General features: G+C 40.8%; 1 protein-coding gene across 5 annotated transcripts in view; it reads left to right on the plus strand.

Annotated features, from left to right (window-relative positions):
- The window catches only part of LOC118008782 (cyclic AMP-dependent transcription factor ATF-7), a 105399-nt gene that overhangs the window by 64451 nt on the left and 26679 nt on the right, over positions 1 to 14269 (plus strand). For 4 of the 5 annotated variants that reach the window (XM_035002516.1, XM_035002512.1, XM_035002513.1 and 1 more), the window contains exon 3: positions 12760 to 12856. The exons of the other annotated variant lie outside the window; for it this stretch is intronic. In XM_035002516.1, the coding sequence (XP_034858407.1) occupies positions 12760 to 12856 (97 nt within the window). The remainder of the gene's footprint in view (positions 1 to 12759; positions 12857 to 14269) is intronic. 5 annotated transcript variants of the gene reach the window in all.

Consider the following 14269-nt stretch of genomic DNA (forward strand, 5'->3'; position numbering starts at 1 on the left):
ATTCTGTCAAATAAATAAAATCTTAAAAAAAAAAAAGGGGGGGGGGGAAGAAAGTTGGATCCCTCCCTAACACCATATATAAAAATTAACTCAAAATGGATCAGGTACTTAAATGTAAGACCTAAAACAATAAACTCTTAGAATAAAACATAGGACAAAAGCTTCATGACATTGGATTTGGCAATGATTTCTTGGAAAAGAAAAAGACACATTGAACTTCATTAAAATTTAAAAATTTTGTGCATTAAAAGACACTGTCAGGGGCGTCTGGCTGGCTCAGCTGATAGAGCATGCGACTCTTGATCTTGGGGTCATGAATTTGAGCCACATGTTGGGCATGGAGCCTACTTAAAAAATAATAAGACAATACTAATAAAATTTTTTTTTTAATATTTTATTTATTCATTTGAGACACAGAAATACAGAGAGAGAGAGAGAGAAAGCACAAGCAGGGAGAGAGGCAGAGGGAGAGGGAGAAGCAGGCCCCTCGCTGAGCCAGGAACCCGATGTGGGGCTTGATCCCAGGACCCTGGGATCATGACCTTGAGCCGAAGGCAGACGCTTAACCATCTGAGCCACCCAGGCGCCCCAAAATTTTTTTAAAAAGACACTGTCAGAGGTGGGTGGGTAGATGGGTTAAATAGTTGATGGGGATTAAGAAGGGCCCTTGTGGTGAGCACTGGTTGTTTTAGTGAAGTATTGAAACACTACACGTGAAACTAATATTACGCTCTATGTTACCCAACTGGAATTTGAATAAAAACTTAAAAAAATAAAATGCGGGGCGCCTGGGTGGCTCAGATGGTTAAGCATCTGCCTTTGGCTCAGGTCATGATCCCAGGGTCCTGGGATCGAGTCCCACATCGGGCTCCCGGCTCAGCGGGGAGCCTGCTTCTCCCTCTGACCCTCTCTCCTCTCATGCTGTTTCTCGCTCACTCGCTCTCTAAAAAATAAATAAAATCTTTAAAAATAAATAAATAAAATAAAATGCGTAAATTACATACAAATAAAAAATAAATAAAATGATATATCTTAAAAAAAAAAAGACACCATCCACAGTATAAAAAACAACCCACACAATTGGAGAAAATATTTATAAATCATGTATCTGGGATGAATACCCAGAATATATAGAGAACTCTAAAACTAAACAGCAAAACAACTTGATTGAAAAATGGGTAAAGGACTTGAATAGACTTTTTTTTTTTTTTAAGATTTTATTTATTTATTTGACAGAGAGAGAGAGGGAAGACAAGCAGGTGGAGTGGGAGAGGGAGAAGCAGGCTTCCCACAGAGCAGAGAGCACGATGCGGGACTCAGTCCCAGGACCCTGGAATCATGACCTGAGCAGAAGGCAGACCCCTAACGACTGAGCCACCCAGGCGCCCCAACAAGCAGAATTTAAAAACAAAATGCCCAACCTTTCCCAACTTAAACCAATAAGAAATTATATTTGCCACTCTCTTTCCTATACTGCTCAATCCCTGTTGGAGTGGGCCTATATGACCTTTGGAACTCAGTTTCCATTTTGCTGTGATCTATTGGGTACCAGCAACTTACTTGGCACAAGACGCCACCTGTGGGGTCATGAGTTTTGACATTGTCATAAACAAAAGGAAGGAACAAGGAACCAAAATTAAAGTGAATGATCAGGTATGGCGCAGTGTTTAAAACTTCTGCTACTTAAAGGAATAGTTGTGTCATTAGTCTTAATTATGTAGAATAAGCATTGATATTAATCTCAGATCTTAACAATGGAGATCTAGCAATTCAATGTCAATTATGGTTTTAATATTCTTCCTTCCACCAACTGATTTGTTGACTAGATTGTAATATACCTTTTCCTCTTGTCAGATACTCCAAGGTACACTTTATAAAAGGAAGAATCCAGTTCTTCACACTGCTTTAACTCCTGTGGGATGCTGATATTGTGCCCTATAAAATTCAAGTAATTGGGATCCTAAAAGACAGTGCTTAAAAGGATGTGGTTAAAATTACCACTAATGATTTGGGGAGTGAAGAAAGAAAAGGTTACTGTTTCTGAATTGACATCTTTTGCACAGAGCATTTTAGTTGGTAGTAAAATAAAGTTCAGCAATGGACTCAGTTACCTGAAGAAAGTGAATTGACCAGGGGCGCCTGGGTGGCTCAGTCGTTAAGCGTCTGCCTTCGGCTCAGGTCATGATCCCAGGGTCCTGGGATCGAGCCCCGCATCGGGCTCCCTGCTCGGCGGGAAGCCTGCTTCTCTCTCTCCCACTCCCCCTGCTTATGTTCCCTCTCTTGCTGTGTCTCTGTCTGTCAAATAAATAAATAAAATCTTTAAAAAAAAAAAAAAGTGAATTGACCCAGAAGACATGGTATCAATATCCTTTGATACTGCAGCAGTATAACTCCAGCATGCTGAAATTGCCGTAGATGCCTTTCTGTAATAAAGGGGATCTGGTGTCTAACAAAATAGTGGAGAGGATACACAAATTCTCATTTACTCGAGTAATAAAGTATACTTTGGAAATGGAGATGGAAAGGCATCAGATCATTCAGAAAGTCTGAAGACCCAAAGGTGATACAGTTTTTGAACAGTTATTTTCATACCACTATATAAAACTTGACCCAACCACTCCAACAGGAATTTACTGAGGACCTACTGTGTGCTCACCACTAGGCCAAGCCCCAAGATGGGGCAAGTGGGAGGGTAGAGAATAAGTGTAGGATACATTTTTAACCCTCTACAGGTTTACAGTGTACTTTAAAGGATAAAAATATGAGACTACATAGACCAAAATTCTGAATTATGTGGTACGAACCATTGAAGTACCATACAAGTTTAGGAGAGAGAGATTACTAAAGAGGCATGAAAGAAGTTCTCAAAAACCAATTGAATTTCAGCTGGGCCTTGGAAAAATGGTAGGATTTGAATGAACAGAGGGGAGAGAGGAAGACATGGCTGAGAATAGGCAAATTGTGTGGGGGCACCAAACTGAGAACAAGTAGACTTTGCAGATCAGTAGAGAGAGTGACCTAGATAGAAAGCACCAGTGAAAGAATAGGAAAAACTAAGCCCTAAAAATACAAGAGGACCAGAAAACTAATGCATTTTATATTCCTTTAAAATCTCCTTTCAGGGGCACCTGGGTGGCTCAGTCGTTAAACGTCTGCCTTCAGCTTGGGTCATGATCCCAGGGTCCTGGGATCGAGCCCCGCATCGGGCTCCCTGCTCAACAGGAAGCCCGCTTCTCCCTCTCCCACTCCCCCTACTTGTGTTTCCTCTCTCGCTATCTCTCTGTCAAATAAATAAAAATAAAACCTTAGGGGGCGCCTGGGTGGCTCAGCGTTAAGCGTCTGCCTTCGGCTCAGGTCATGATCCCAGGGTCCTGGGATCGAGCCCCCGCATCGGGCTCCCTGCTCGGTGGGAAGCCTGCTTCTCCCTCTCCCACTCCCCCTGCTTGTGTTCCCTCTTTCGCTGTGCCTCTCTCTGTCAAATAAATAAATAAAATCTTTAAAATAAAATAAAATAAAACCTTAAAAAAAATAAATAAAATCTCCTTTCAGCACCCTTCTCATCAGAATCAAGATTTTCAGTGATATAAATCCCCTTTGTTGCCATTTTGACTTTTTTTTGTTGTCTTAATTTTTGAAATTGTATTTGTGTCTTATTCTAAGCACCTCACATTAGAACATTCGCAGTCCTGTATGGACCCAGCCTCTAGTTCCATTGGAAAGATGGGGTATTTAAAATACCCACTCTTCAAGGGCGCCTGGGTGGCTCAGTCATTAAGTGTCTGCCTTCGGCTCAGGTCATGATCCCAGGGTCCTGGGATCGAGCCCCGCATCGGGCTCCCTGCTCAGCGGGAAATCTGCTTCTCCCTCTCCCACTCCCCCTGCTTGTGTTTCCTCTCTCGCTATGTCTCTCTCTGTCGAATAAATAAATAAAATCTTAAAAAAAAAAATACCCACTCTTCTTTTGGATATAATGAAAATTCTGCCACCATTATACACATGGACTAGAGTTTTATAAGTTGGGGATGCTTTGTAGCACTTTAGTGATATATGCTAACTGGCATTTATTTAGCAAATGTTAAGTACCTACTGTGTGCAGGTCCTGTTCTAGGTGCTTGGGATGCTTCCACGAACAAATAAATGAAGAGGATCCTTGCTCTTGAAGAACTTATATTCTACTAGATGGCTTCATTGCTAACCCAGCTATCAAATAATGTCTTTGCTCTTAAAATTACTTCTTTTTACAGTGGACTAATTTAGCTGACAGAATCTTTAAGACTCTCAAACAGCCTTCTTCAAACAGAAAATCCCTTACTCCATAGGCAGAGGAATTTACCCTAGGTATAATTTGATGGGTTTTTCTCTTCCCGTCTTTAATTTGTCCTTCTCCTTCACTGCCCTGACAACATTTTCTCTTGGAGTATTTTGGGAAGAAGTTTCCTGTTCTTAATTTTCCTCTATAAATTACCTTGCTCACACATACAGCCTATGAACTGCCACTGCTGTGGTTGTATTTATTTGTTGAACAATTCTGTACTTTGAAATGATTCATTCAAGAGCCATGAAGCATTCAAAGCAGGATGTGTGACTCATTTAGTAAATAGCAGCATCTTGAAGTAGAGAACAGGAACCTAGGATTGACTAAGGTACAAATGAAAGTTATGTTGGCTTTGAGGTATGTTTATTTAGTCCTTTGCCTTCTTCTCCCATTCCCTACTTTCCCAAACAGTCTCTTGCATTGGGAATAGAAGCACTGCAATGAGGGTGGGAAGCATTATTAGGACTGTTGCAGATCTCCTAGCTTCTCCTTTCAGAATATGTGATCAACTGAAGAGATTAAATAATGTTCATAAAAAGGTGGGATATTCTTTTCCACCCTGTTTAGCATTGACATCACTGTATTTTAGAGCTTGTTCCCCATAGTGTTCAGGCTTGCTATGGCTTTTTCATGCAATTTTCTTTTCATCAAATATGTCCATGTGTAGATACTTTAATAAAAGAAAGCTATTCTGTTCATGAAGTGCTCTCAGACCCAGAGACTTTGGAGAAGGGGATAGTTAGGTTTCAGCATAAGTGAACTTTCAGAGTATCACAAATATGAACTCAGTTCCTTGTATTGTTCCCTAATAGTTTAGGCATTCAGGGCTCATTTCCTAATAACCAAAGAGTTCTAAGTTGTCTCCTTCCCCCAGTCTGCTCTTCTAAAACAAGGAAAGGGACATGTATTAATCATAGGTCAAGGCATTAGAGCATTTTTAAATATGAGGCAAATCCACATGGAAACTGGAGCTATGGTGGCCAAAAACAACATTTCAGGAATGAATTTGGCTAGGGTTTGAGTGCATATTGCACAGAAATTTCATTGGTCACAATGCTTTACCAAGGATTTAGCTTGAAATTATTACATTTCTAATGCCCATATGTTTGTGCCTGGCTCAGAGTCAACAGGCAGAAATTTAGCTCTAGTTTGGCTTGAGCTCTCCTTTGCCCTGAGCCTTCTCTTCAGTTCTCTTTAGTGCTGTTATTTCAAAAAGTTTCTAGTAGACTAGTTTAATGGGATTAAGAAAAGAACTCTCTAAATGTTGACTTATTTGGAGTTATTCTGCAAAGAAAAACTAAGTTTTACTACAATACCTGTCTTGTTTACCTTGAGATTAAAAATGTAGAGAACTAGGGGTCCCTGGGTGGCTCAGTCATTGGGCGTCTGCCTTCGGCTCAGGTCATGATCCCAGGGTCCTGGGATCGAGCCCCGCATCGGGCTCCCTGCTCAACGGGAAGCCTGCTGTCCCTCTCCCACTCCCCCTGCTTGTGTTCCCTCTCTCTGTCAAAATAAATAAAATCTTAAAAAAAAAAAAAATGTAGAGAACTAGCCATACATGCTGTATGCCAGGTACTATACTGTTTTATGTAATTATTTCATTTAAAAGCTTAAGAGAAGAGGGGTATTTTGGGGTACCTGAAATATGTCATGTCTTGATCTAGGTTGTCATTACATCAGCATTTACTTATATAAAAATTCATTGATGGGACACGTGGGTGGCTCAGTCAGTTGAGCAGCTGGCTCTTGGTTTCAGCTCAGGTCATGATCTCGGGGCCCTGGTATCAAGTCCCACATCGGGCTCCTTGCTCAGCAGGGAGCCTGCCTCTCCCTCTCTCTCCCTCTGCTTGTGCTGTCTCTGTCAAATAAATAAAACCTTAAAAAAAAATTTATTGAGCTGTATACTTAATATGTTTTTTTGATGCATGTTATATATCAATTTAAAAAAAATTTAAAATCTTAAGACTTCATTCACTGAGATGTATTCCTGATTTACAGTTCCCACCATCTTTATTCTTCTGGCCATTCCTAACTCTTGATTTAGCTCTGTTCATTTAGTCAGTTTGCTAATAGATAGGATTCTGGCTTCTATCACAGAAGGATAGGTGAGAATGAAACTGCCTAGAAACAGAAAGGATTTTTACCAAAGATCTCCTATGGAAAATTGTTAATGAAAAACAATACTTTCCCTGCCCATTCTGCAACTGATGCCAATTTTCAGATTGATCCTCATGCCCCTGACATTCCATTTTAGGTTTCTTAACATTTCTTAAACCAAGAAAATCTCCATTGGGGAGTAAAAATCAAAAGTAGCCAAATTGTTTTGATTTGCTTCTTCTGTATTATCTCTTTGTAACAGGGCAATGTGTGAGAATTCCACTTAATTTGTTCTTCTCCCAATTATAGTGCTTTCTGTCTCTGTCTTCCTAATTTCTCTATCTTAAGTATTTGCAGATCTGTAGTACATCAGCCATTTTATAAAATGAGGTTGGGAGTTTTCTGCCTGTGTTTTTTTCCTTCCAAGTTTTAGATCCAAAAACATGTGTTGGCAGTTTGGCAAGGGAAACTAAAAAACAGCCTTTTTTTCCCCCCTTGTTTCTTTTTCTCTTTCCCTGTTACCGTGTAACAGAATTTCTCAACAAAGATACAGTTCACATTTTGAGTCAGATAATGCTTTGTTTTAGGGCACTGTCCTGTGCATTTCGGCATATTTATCAGCATCCCATGCATCTATCCTGTAGAGGCTAGTAGCATCCCCCGGTTGTGATAAGCAATAATGTCTCCAGACATTGCTAAAATGTCCCCTGGAGGTCAGAGTTGTCCCTGGTTGAGAACCACTGCCATATAGTATAAACTGTACTTAGAGAAAATGGGTTTGGGGAGCAAGATTCAAGATTGGCACATGATTAAAATTCCCATCAGATCTTTGAGAATATTATCCAGACCAGAGCTGTCCAAAAGAAATGTAACGCAAACCACATATGTAATTTAAAATTTTCTAGTAGCCACATTAAAAAGTAAAAGTAAACAAGTAAAATTAATTTTAATAATAGTTTATTTAACCCAATATATCTAAAATATTATATCAACATGAAATTAATTAGATATTTTACATTCTTTTTTTTTTCTTTTTTTGTACTACATCTTTGAAATCCAGTGTGTGTTTTGACTTATAGTACATCTCAATTCAGACTAGCCACATTTAAAGTGCTCAGTAGCCATGTGTGGCTAGTGGCTCCCATATTGGATAGGGCACATCTGAATCATCTTGGTCTATAGGGTGCTCATTACCACATAATACTTCACCTCACCCATTTATGCCAAGAAACTGCCCTGATTCATTTACTTGAGCAAATTAGATGCTAAACCATAGTCACTATACAGATCTTCTCCCAAGGCATAGAAATTGTCTTCTTGATTCAGTATGACTTATATTCTTTAGTCTCCATTTTGAATGATAATCAGCCCTCTGTTATCTTGGAGATGGCTAATATCTACATATTCCTTGAAAATTATCATTATTTACCCTACAACCAGAGTTAGTGTTCCTGAGTGGCTCTTTGCCAAAACCTTAGTCATAGGTAAGACCAAAGGACAAAGGAAGACCCTTTAAGGGTATTAACAAATGGGAGAGTTAGATTTTTATTTTTTGTTTTTTTAAAAGATTTTATTTATTTATTTGACAGAGAGAGACACAGCAAGAGAGGGAACACAAGCAGGGGGAGAGGGAGAGGGAGAGGGAGAAGCAGGCTTCCTGCTGAGCAGGGAGCCCAATGCGGGGCGCGATCCCAGGACCCTGGGATCATGACCTGAGCCCAAGGCAGACGCTTAATGACTGAGCCACCCAGGCGCCCCAGGAGAGTTAGATTTTTAAATGGGCAATAATTCAAAGAGGAAATCCTTTTGGGAGCCTCTCCACCCATTTTAATTCTATAGAATAATCTATCTAATAAGGTAAAAATTTTTATCACTTAATGATGTTAGATATTTTAACTGAGAAATTGCTTTTAGAGGGATGGTTTACTGGGCACACATTTCAAGACTGATCTAGAGAATTCTTAAGGGTTAACTTTTTTTTAATTTTTAAAGCAATTTTAAGGGTTTTATTAATTTTTTTTCCTTAATGTAATCTCTACACCCATCATGGAGCTCGAACCTATAACCCAGAGATCAACAGTTGCACTCTCCACCAACTGAGCCAGTCAGGCTCCCTCTTATCAGTTAACTTTTTTTTTTTTTTTTTAAGATTTTGTTTATGTGTCAGAGCGCACAAGCAAGGGGAATGGCAGGCAGAGGGAGAAGCAGACTCCCCGCTGAGCAGGGAGCCTGACGTGGGACTCGATCCCAGGACCCTGGAATCATGACCTGAGCCAAAGGCAGATGCTTAACCGACTGAGCCACCCAGGCGTCCTTGAGCGTTAACTTTTAATAAATGAGAAAGACTATAAGGAACAATGAAAATAATAGCCAGATCAACATTCAGTTTGATAAAAACTTTAGTATACTTTTATTCTCCCCCTTCCTACTCTAGCCATATAAAAATTGTATTAGAAATTATAAGGAGAGGGGCACATGGGTGGCTCAGTGGGTTGAGCTTCTGACTTTTGATTTTGACTCAGGTCATGATCTCACAGTCATGGGATCGAGCCCCAAGTCGAGCTCTACGCTCAGTGTGGAGTCTGCTTGAGATTCTCTCTCCCTCTGCCCCTACCCCTGCTTGCTCACGCTCTCTCTCTCTCTTTCTCTCAAAATAAATAAATAAACTCTTTAAAAAAAAAAAAAGAAATTATTAGAGATGACTGGAGCCAAGACCAGGCCAGTGCTCTGCTTCTTAAAATTCTGCCCATTTGTCTCCTCAGAAGCTCACTACCTAGTTTAGTCAGGGATTCTTAACTTTTGTGATGTCATGACCCCCACTGGTAGTTTGATGAAGCCTGTGAACCCCCTTCAGGATATTGTTTTTATTTTTATTTTTTTTTTCAGAATATTGTTTTTAAATTAATAAAGTAAAATACATAGGATTGATTATAAAGGAAACCAATTATTTTGAAATACAGTTACCAAAAATGTTTTTAAAATATTTGATAATGTAGCGGTGCCTGGGAGGCTCCTGACTTCAGCTCAGGTCATGAGCTCAGGATCCTGGGATCAAGCCCCACATTGGCTTCCCACTCAGTGGGGAGTCTCCTTGTCCCTCCTCCCCTGCCCCTCCCCTCGCTCATGTGTGCATGTGCTCGCATGCACGCTCTCTAATAAATAAATAAAATCTTTTTTAAAAATTTGAGAACGTCAGGGGCGCCTGGGTGGCTCAGTCGTTAAGTGTCTGCCTTTGGCTCAGGTCATGATCCCAGGGTGCTGGGATCGAGCCCTACATCAAGCTCCCTGCTCAGCGGGAAGCCTGCTTCTCCCTCTCCCACTCCCCCGCTTGTGTTCCTTCTCTCGCTGTGTCTCTCTCTATCAAATAAATAAATAAATAAATAAATAAAATCTTTTTTAAAAATTTGATAATGTCATATGTGTGCTTTTTAATTAATGCATTAGATAACAAGTTCTAGTGGTAGGTCTTGTGATTCCCATAGTTTCAAAGTAGTGATGAGTATAAAGGATATTTTGATATATGTGATAAGAAGATATGTGTGATTTCTATTACGAGTTAGGAATGTTAAACTTCAGAATTTAGTAAGAATAAAGATGTAATTTTTTTCCTTTTCCATGTTCATGGCTATCAGGCCCTCAGATGCTGATGGGTGGGAAATCCCTTTGGCCACCTTCAATTCTTTTCATAGCCCAGCTTTTGATTGGGAAAAAATGAATAGCTCAAGGGGGAGAATAGGGCAGCAGGGAAGGGAGTGCAGGCTGGGGTGTGTGGCAGAGAGGAACCAGAACTAGAGGACAGATAAAACAAGTCGGGACTATGTAGCAAAATTATAACAGAAGGGGAGTTGCCTTTTAAAAAAATTTTTTTTAAGGTTTATTTATTTATTTTTAGATTGTATTTATTTGAGAGAGACAGACAGAGTGCACGAGAGGGGGTAGGGTCAGAGGGAGAAGCAGACTCCCCACTGAGCAGGGAGCCCAATGTGGGACTCTATCCTGGGACTCCAGGACCATGACCTGAGCCGAAGGCAGTCACTTAACCAACTGAGCCACACAGGCGCCCCAGGTTTATTTATTTGAGAGAGAGCACAAGTAGGAGAGGGAGAGAGAAACTCAAGCAGACTCCATGATGAGCATGGAGCCCTGCATGAGGCTCAATCTCATGACCCAGAGAGCGCACGACCTGAGCCGAAACCAAGAGTCCGCCACTTAACCGACTGTGCCACCCAGGCGCCCCTATGTGAAGTAAAATATTAAGTGCTCCTAACTAGAGTAAAACCTGATGGAGGTTTCAAGTCTTTCTCTCAGCTCAGTTTTGAGCAGACTTGATTTTTGATATTAGAAAAGGACTTTTGCTTGAAAGTCATTCTTCTAGATTCTAGAACATTGTGCAAAATTTTTCAAGCTACCTATATGAAATTTCCCTGAAATATACTTACAAGCATCTTTTTGAAAAAGATTGTTAGAACATTACCAATACGTTTTGAAATTTTATACCTCTGTCTAATCCACTACTCTTCCTCTTCCCCTAAAATGATGGTTTTTCTTTGTTGTAGACCAGATTCTGCTCACTTCCTTTTACCAAATACCTGGCAATCCCAGAACCTCAAGAGTGACTTATTTAACCTACAGATATCATACCCCTGGTTAACAGACTATTCTCTTCCTTTCTTCACCCCCCAGCCCCACCCTTTTTTCCTGAGGGAGAAATCTGTGAAGGAAACAATTGATGCCTAGGGTTAACCAGCAATAGAGAAAACTAAAGTTTTTGGCTAAATTCCCCCATACTTTATCAGTTTTATCCTGGATCCATCAGAAACCACTCATGCAGTCTTTTGACAGTTTTACTTTTTGATTCTTCATACTTTTAATTGAAAATTCAGTTTTCCCCTCAGGCCTGTAGACCTAGCCTGGAAGGATTTTACACCTTAAGCTAGCTTTAGTGGTGATAGGGCTCACAGCAAATTTGGGGAAAGTATCTACTTCCAGGTAAAATAAAGGAACTTAAACTGAAGTTCAGTGTCACTTTCTTGAATGGATAGGAGCTGGGATGGGTGGGGCTAGCTCCTGTCTATTTGGTTTGCAGTCAGGAAGCACTGTGGAAAAAAGAGCTAAAGGTATTTAGTGTGTGTATCTAATGAGGAAAGTAAAAAGAGGGGACTAACCAGTCATTATTTTTAGAAACAAAAAGACAAACAGAAGCATGTTTCAGAGGCTGGCTGGTGAGGGAGCTGTGGGAAGCTGCGGCATCCAAGCTGTTCCTGTGTTGCAGGCATGTTTTAATGAAGGAACCAGGCCAGCCAGCCTCAAAGGGAATTTTGAGGGTATCATTCTTTTGAATTACTGCTGTTCATCTGTTCTCTTCGCCTCCCCCACCCTAAAGAAGGGGTGGGAGCATAAACTACTGTCCAGTATCCCTGTCTTAGATGTCATAAACTGAGGCCGACCTAGCCTCACCTTTTCATTGGCCTTTCACCCAAACCCCTAACAAATAAAACCTCTATACCATCTCCTTTTCCCTTCCCTCATCCTGCCTACAGGCTTCTCCCTACCCGAACAAAAAAAAATTTGCTTGCATTTTTATTCTGTCATTATATAGCCAGCAGCATTTCACTGGCCCCTTTATGGCTGACGGAGCCCAGGCGGGCTGCCCGATGAGGGAAGACAGCATTTGGCCGATGGGGCTGGTGTGTGCCATTACTGCTGGCCATTGGGCCTCTGTCCTCTCCAGCTCCATCCTGGCTCATTAAAACCCTGAGCCAAATAGCTGGGCAGGCTCCTGCCGCAGCACTGTGGGGGCCAGGAAGTTAAATGGCTCTCCTCATCCTGCATAATTTATCTCCCTGTTAGCCCCCTCATAAATAGTCCAGTTCAGCCCTACCATGGAGAGCTTCATTCTGAATTTCCTACTTTTGTGATGACCGAGTGTCCAGCCTTTCCCTTCTTCTCTCTTTATTATTGTTATTAAAAATTATTTTCCCCTTGTTCGCTACGAGCCTCGCCTGAACATTTCTTTCATCTGGAGCCTCCTGCCTGGACCCCGCTTCGCCAGCAATCTGTCCGCTTCTCTCGTTTGGACCTGATATCATAGAGCAGTTGGTGCCGCGGCCCTCCTCGTTTCCTCTCCTCACAGCTTTCTAGTGCCTCTTTTTCCCCTTCCCCGTTTTCTCCTTTAATCCATCTCCTCTCCTTTTCCATCACTTTCAGTTTTTTCTCCTTTCCATTCCCTCTCCAGCCCCTCTGTCCAGGGACCATCCTTATTGCAGGGTGTTTGGTAGGACATTATAAAAGGGCACTGAATCGCTTATTTTTTTTTTTTTCACATCTCTGTTTCTGTTTCGTTTCAGAGATTTACAAACGAGGACCACCTGGCAGTTCATAAACACAAGCATGAGATGACATTGAAATTTGGCCCAGCCCGAACTGACTCAGTCATCATTGCAGGTATTTGCTGCCCCAAAAGCCACATGCCTTGATATCACCAGACAGTTAAGATTAATACCAGGGACCAGATGTACTGGGAGCTCTACTCCCCTTTTCCCATTAAGAGCCCTTATGTGATCTGCATTTAATCAAGAAAAAGGAACACTACAAGCCCCCAAGTTTCAGTTGTGCCCTCCATTCTGTTTTAATACAAGATTGTGTTCTGCAGTTTTGAGGTGGGTGTGTTGAGGTTTTGTCTTGGCTTTTTCAGTCTATTCCCTCCTGGCCTTCTTTTTATTAAGACTTTGGAAGATTTACAGACAAAAGACGCCTTTGACATTTCTCTCTACCCACAGTAAAGGGGTGAACAAAAGAAAGCAAGAAAGCCGACCTAGCCTGGCTGCTTCTCTTCCACTGGGTGTCAGTTTCCCCCAAGCAGATTGTCAGTTTGTAAATTCGTCTTGCCTTGTGAACCCAGACAGCATTGAGGGCACATTTCCAAAGCTCAAACAAGACATTTAGTCAATGGGACTTTCTAAGCCAATTTGGGTGACCTGGAACCTCTTGCTGGTTGTTTAGATACTGTCGTGCTTACATATGCCATTCTCGAGAGAGCATTCTCAGAAACTGCTCTCAAATCATGCAGCACTTCTGTCGTGCCATTTTTAACTAGACAGACATACAAAACAAAGTGGGTCTTTTCTTTTGATACTATGAGGGGTTCTGATTTAGCCTGAGTTAAGCAGGCTTACTGCAGTATTTAGCCAATAGGGGATTTAGTTGATAGTTATTACACCAGTTAATAACTCAGATAAGACACAATTTTTCTAAGTATTACTAGCCAAAATGCAACCCAAGATACAGTGAAGGAAAGAGAGAACCTCCTTCTCCATACTTTTCTGTGTGAAGAAAGGAACTTGCCTTTACAGATCTCCTAATCCTTATTAATTCAGCAAATATTTATTGAACAGCTACTGTGTGCACCAGCCACTTTGCTGGGAGCTTGTAGATTATAATTCCTGGAAAAGGACATGAGTGGGGACATTGTCATTGATGATCCTTAAGAAAACCTGTAGGAAATCCTTAGGGAAGAATGGATATGGTATAAAAATATATGCTGGTAGTACATACTTAAATTTATTAAGTCAAGGCATATATACGTGAAAAAATTTTTAGTACAAGTGAATAATTCAAACAATATAAATACTAAGAGAATGAATATTAAGTTGAATTAATCAGAGTTTATGAAAGAGATACATTTGAGGCAAGGTTATCAAGTTGGAAAGGTTATTTCCAAGGTGGAAAGGTCTATGCCAAGTCTCCATGAGTGATGAGAGAAATCAATACAGGATAGTCCCAAGGAGAGAAAGTATTTTCCTGTTATTCTTTGCATTCCGTTCTGGAGTGCTCATCCCATTGCTCATGACTCCAGTT

This window comes from Mirounga leonina, unplaced genomic scaffold (genome assembly GCF_011800145.1).
Source record: "Mirounga leonina isolate KUSES-001 unplaced genomic scaffold, KU_Mleo_1.0 Mir_126, whole genome shotgun sequence".
NCBI classification, from domain to species: domain Eukaryota; kingdom Metazoa; phylum Chordata; class Mammalia; order Carnivora; family Phocidae; genus Mirounga; species Mirounga leonina.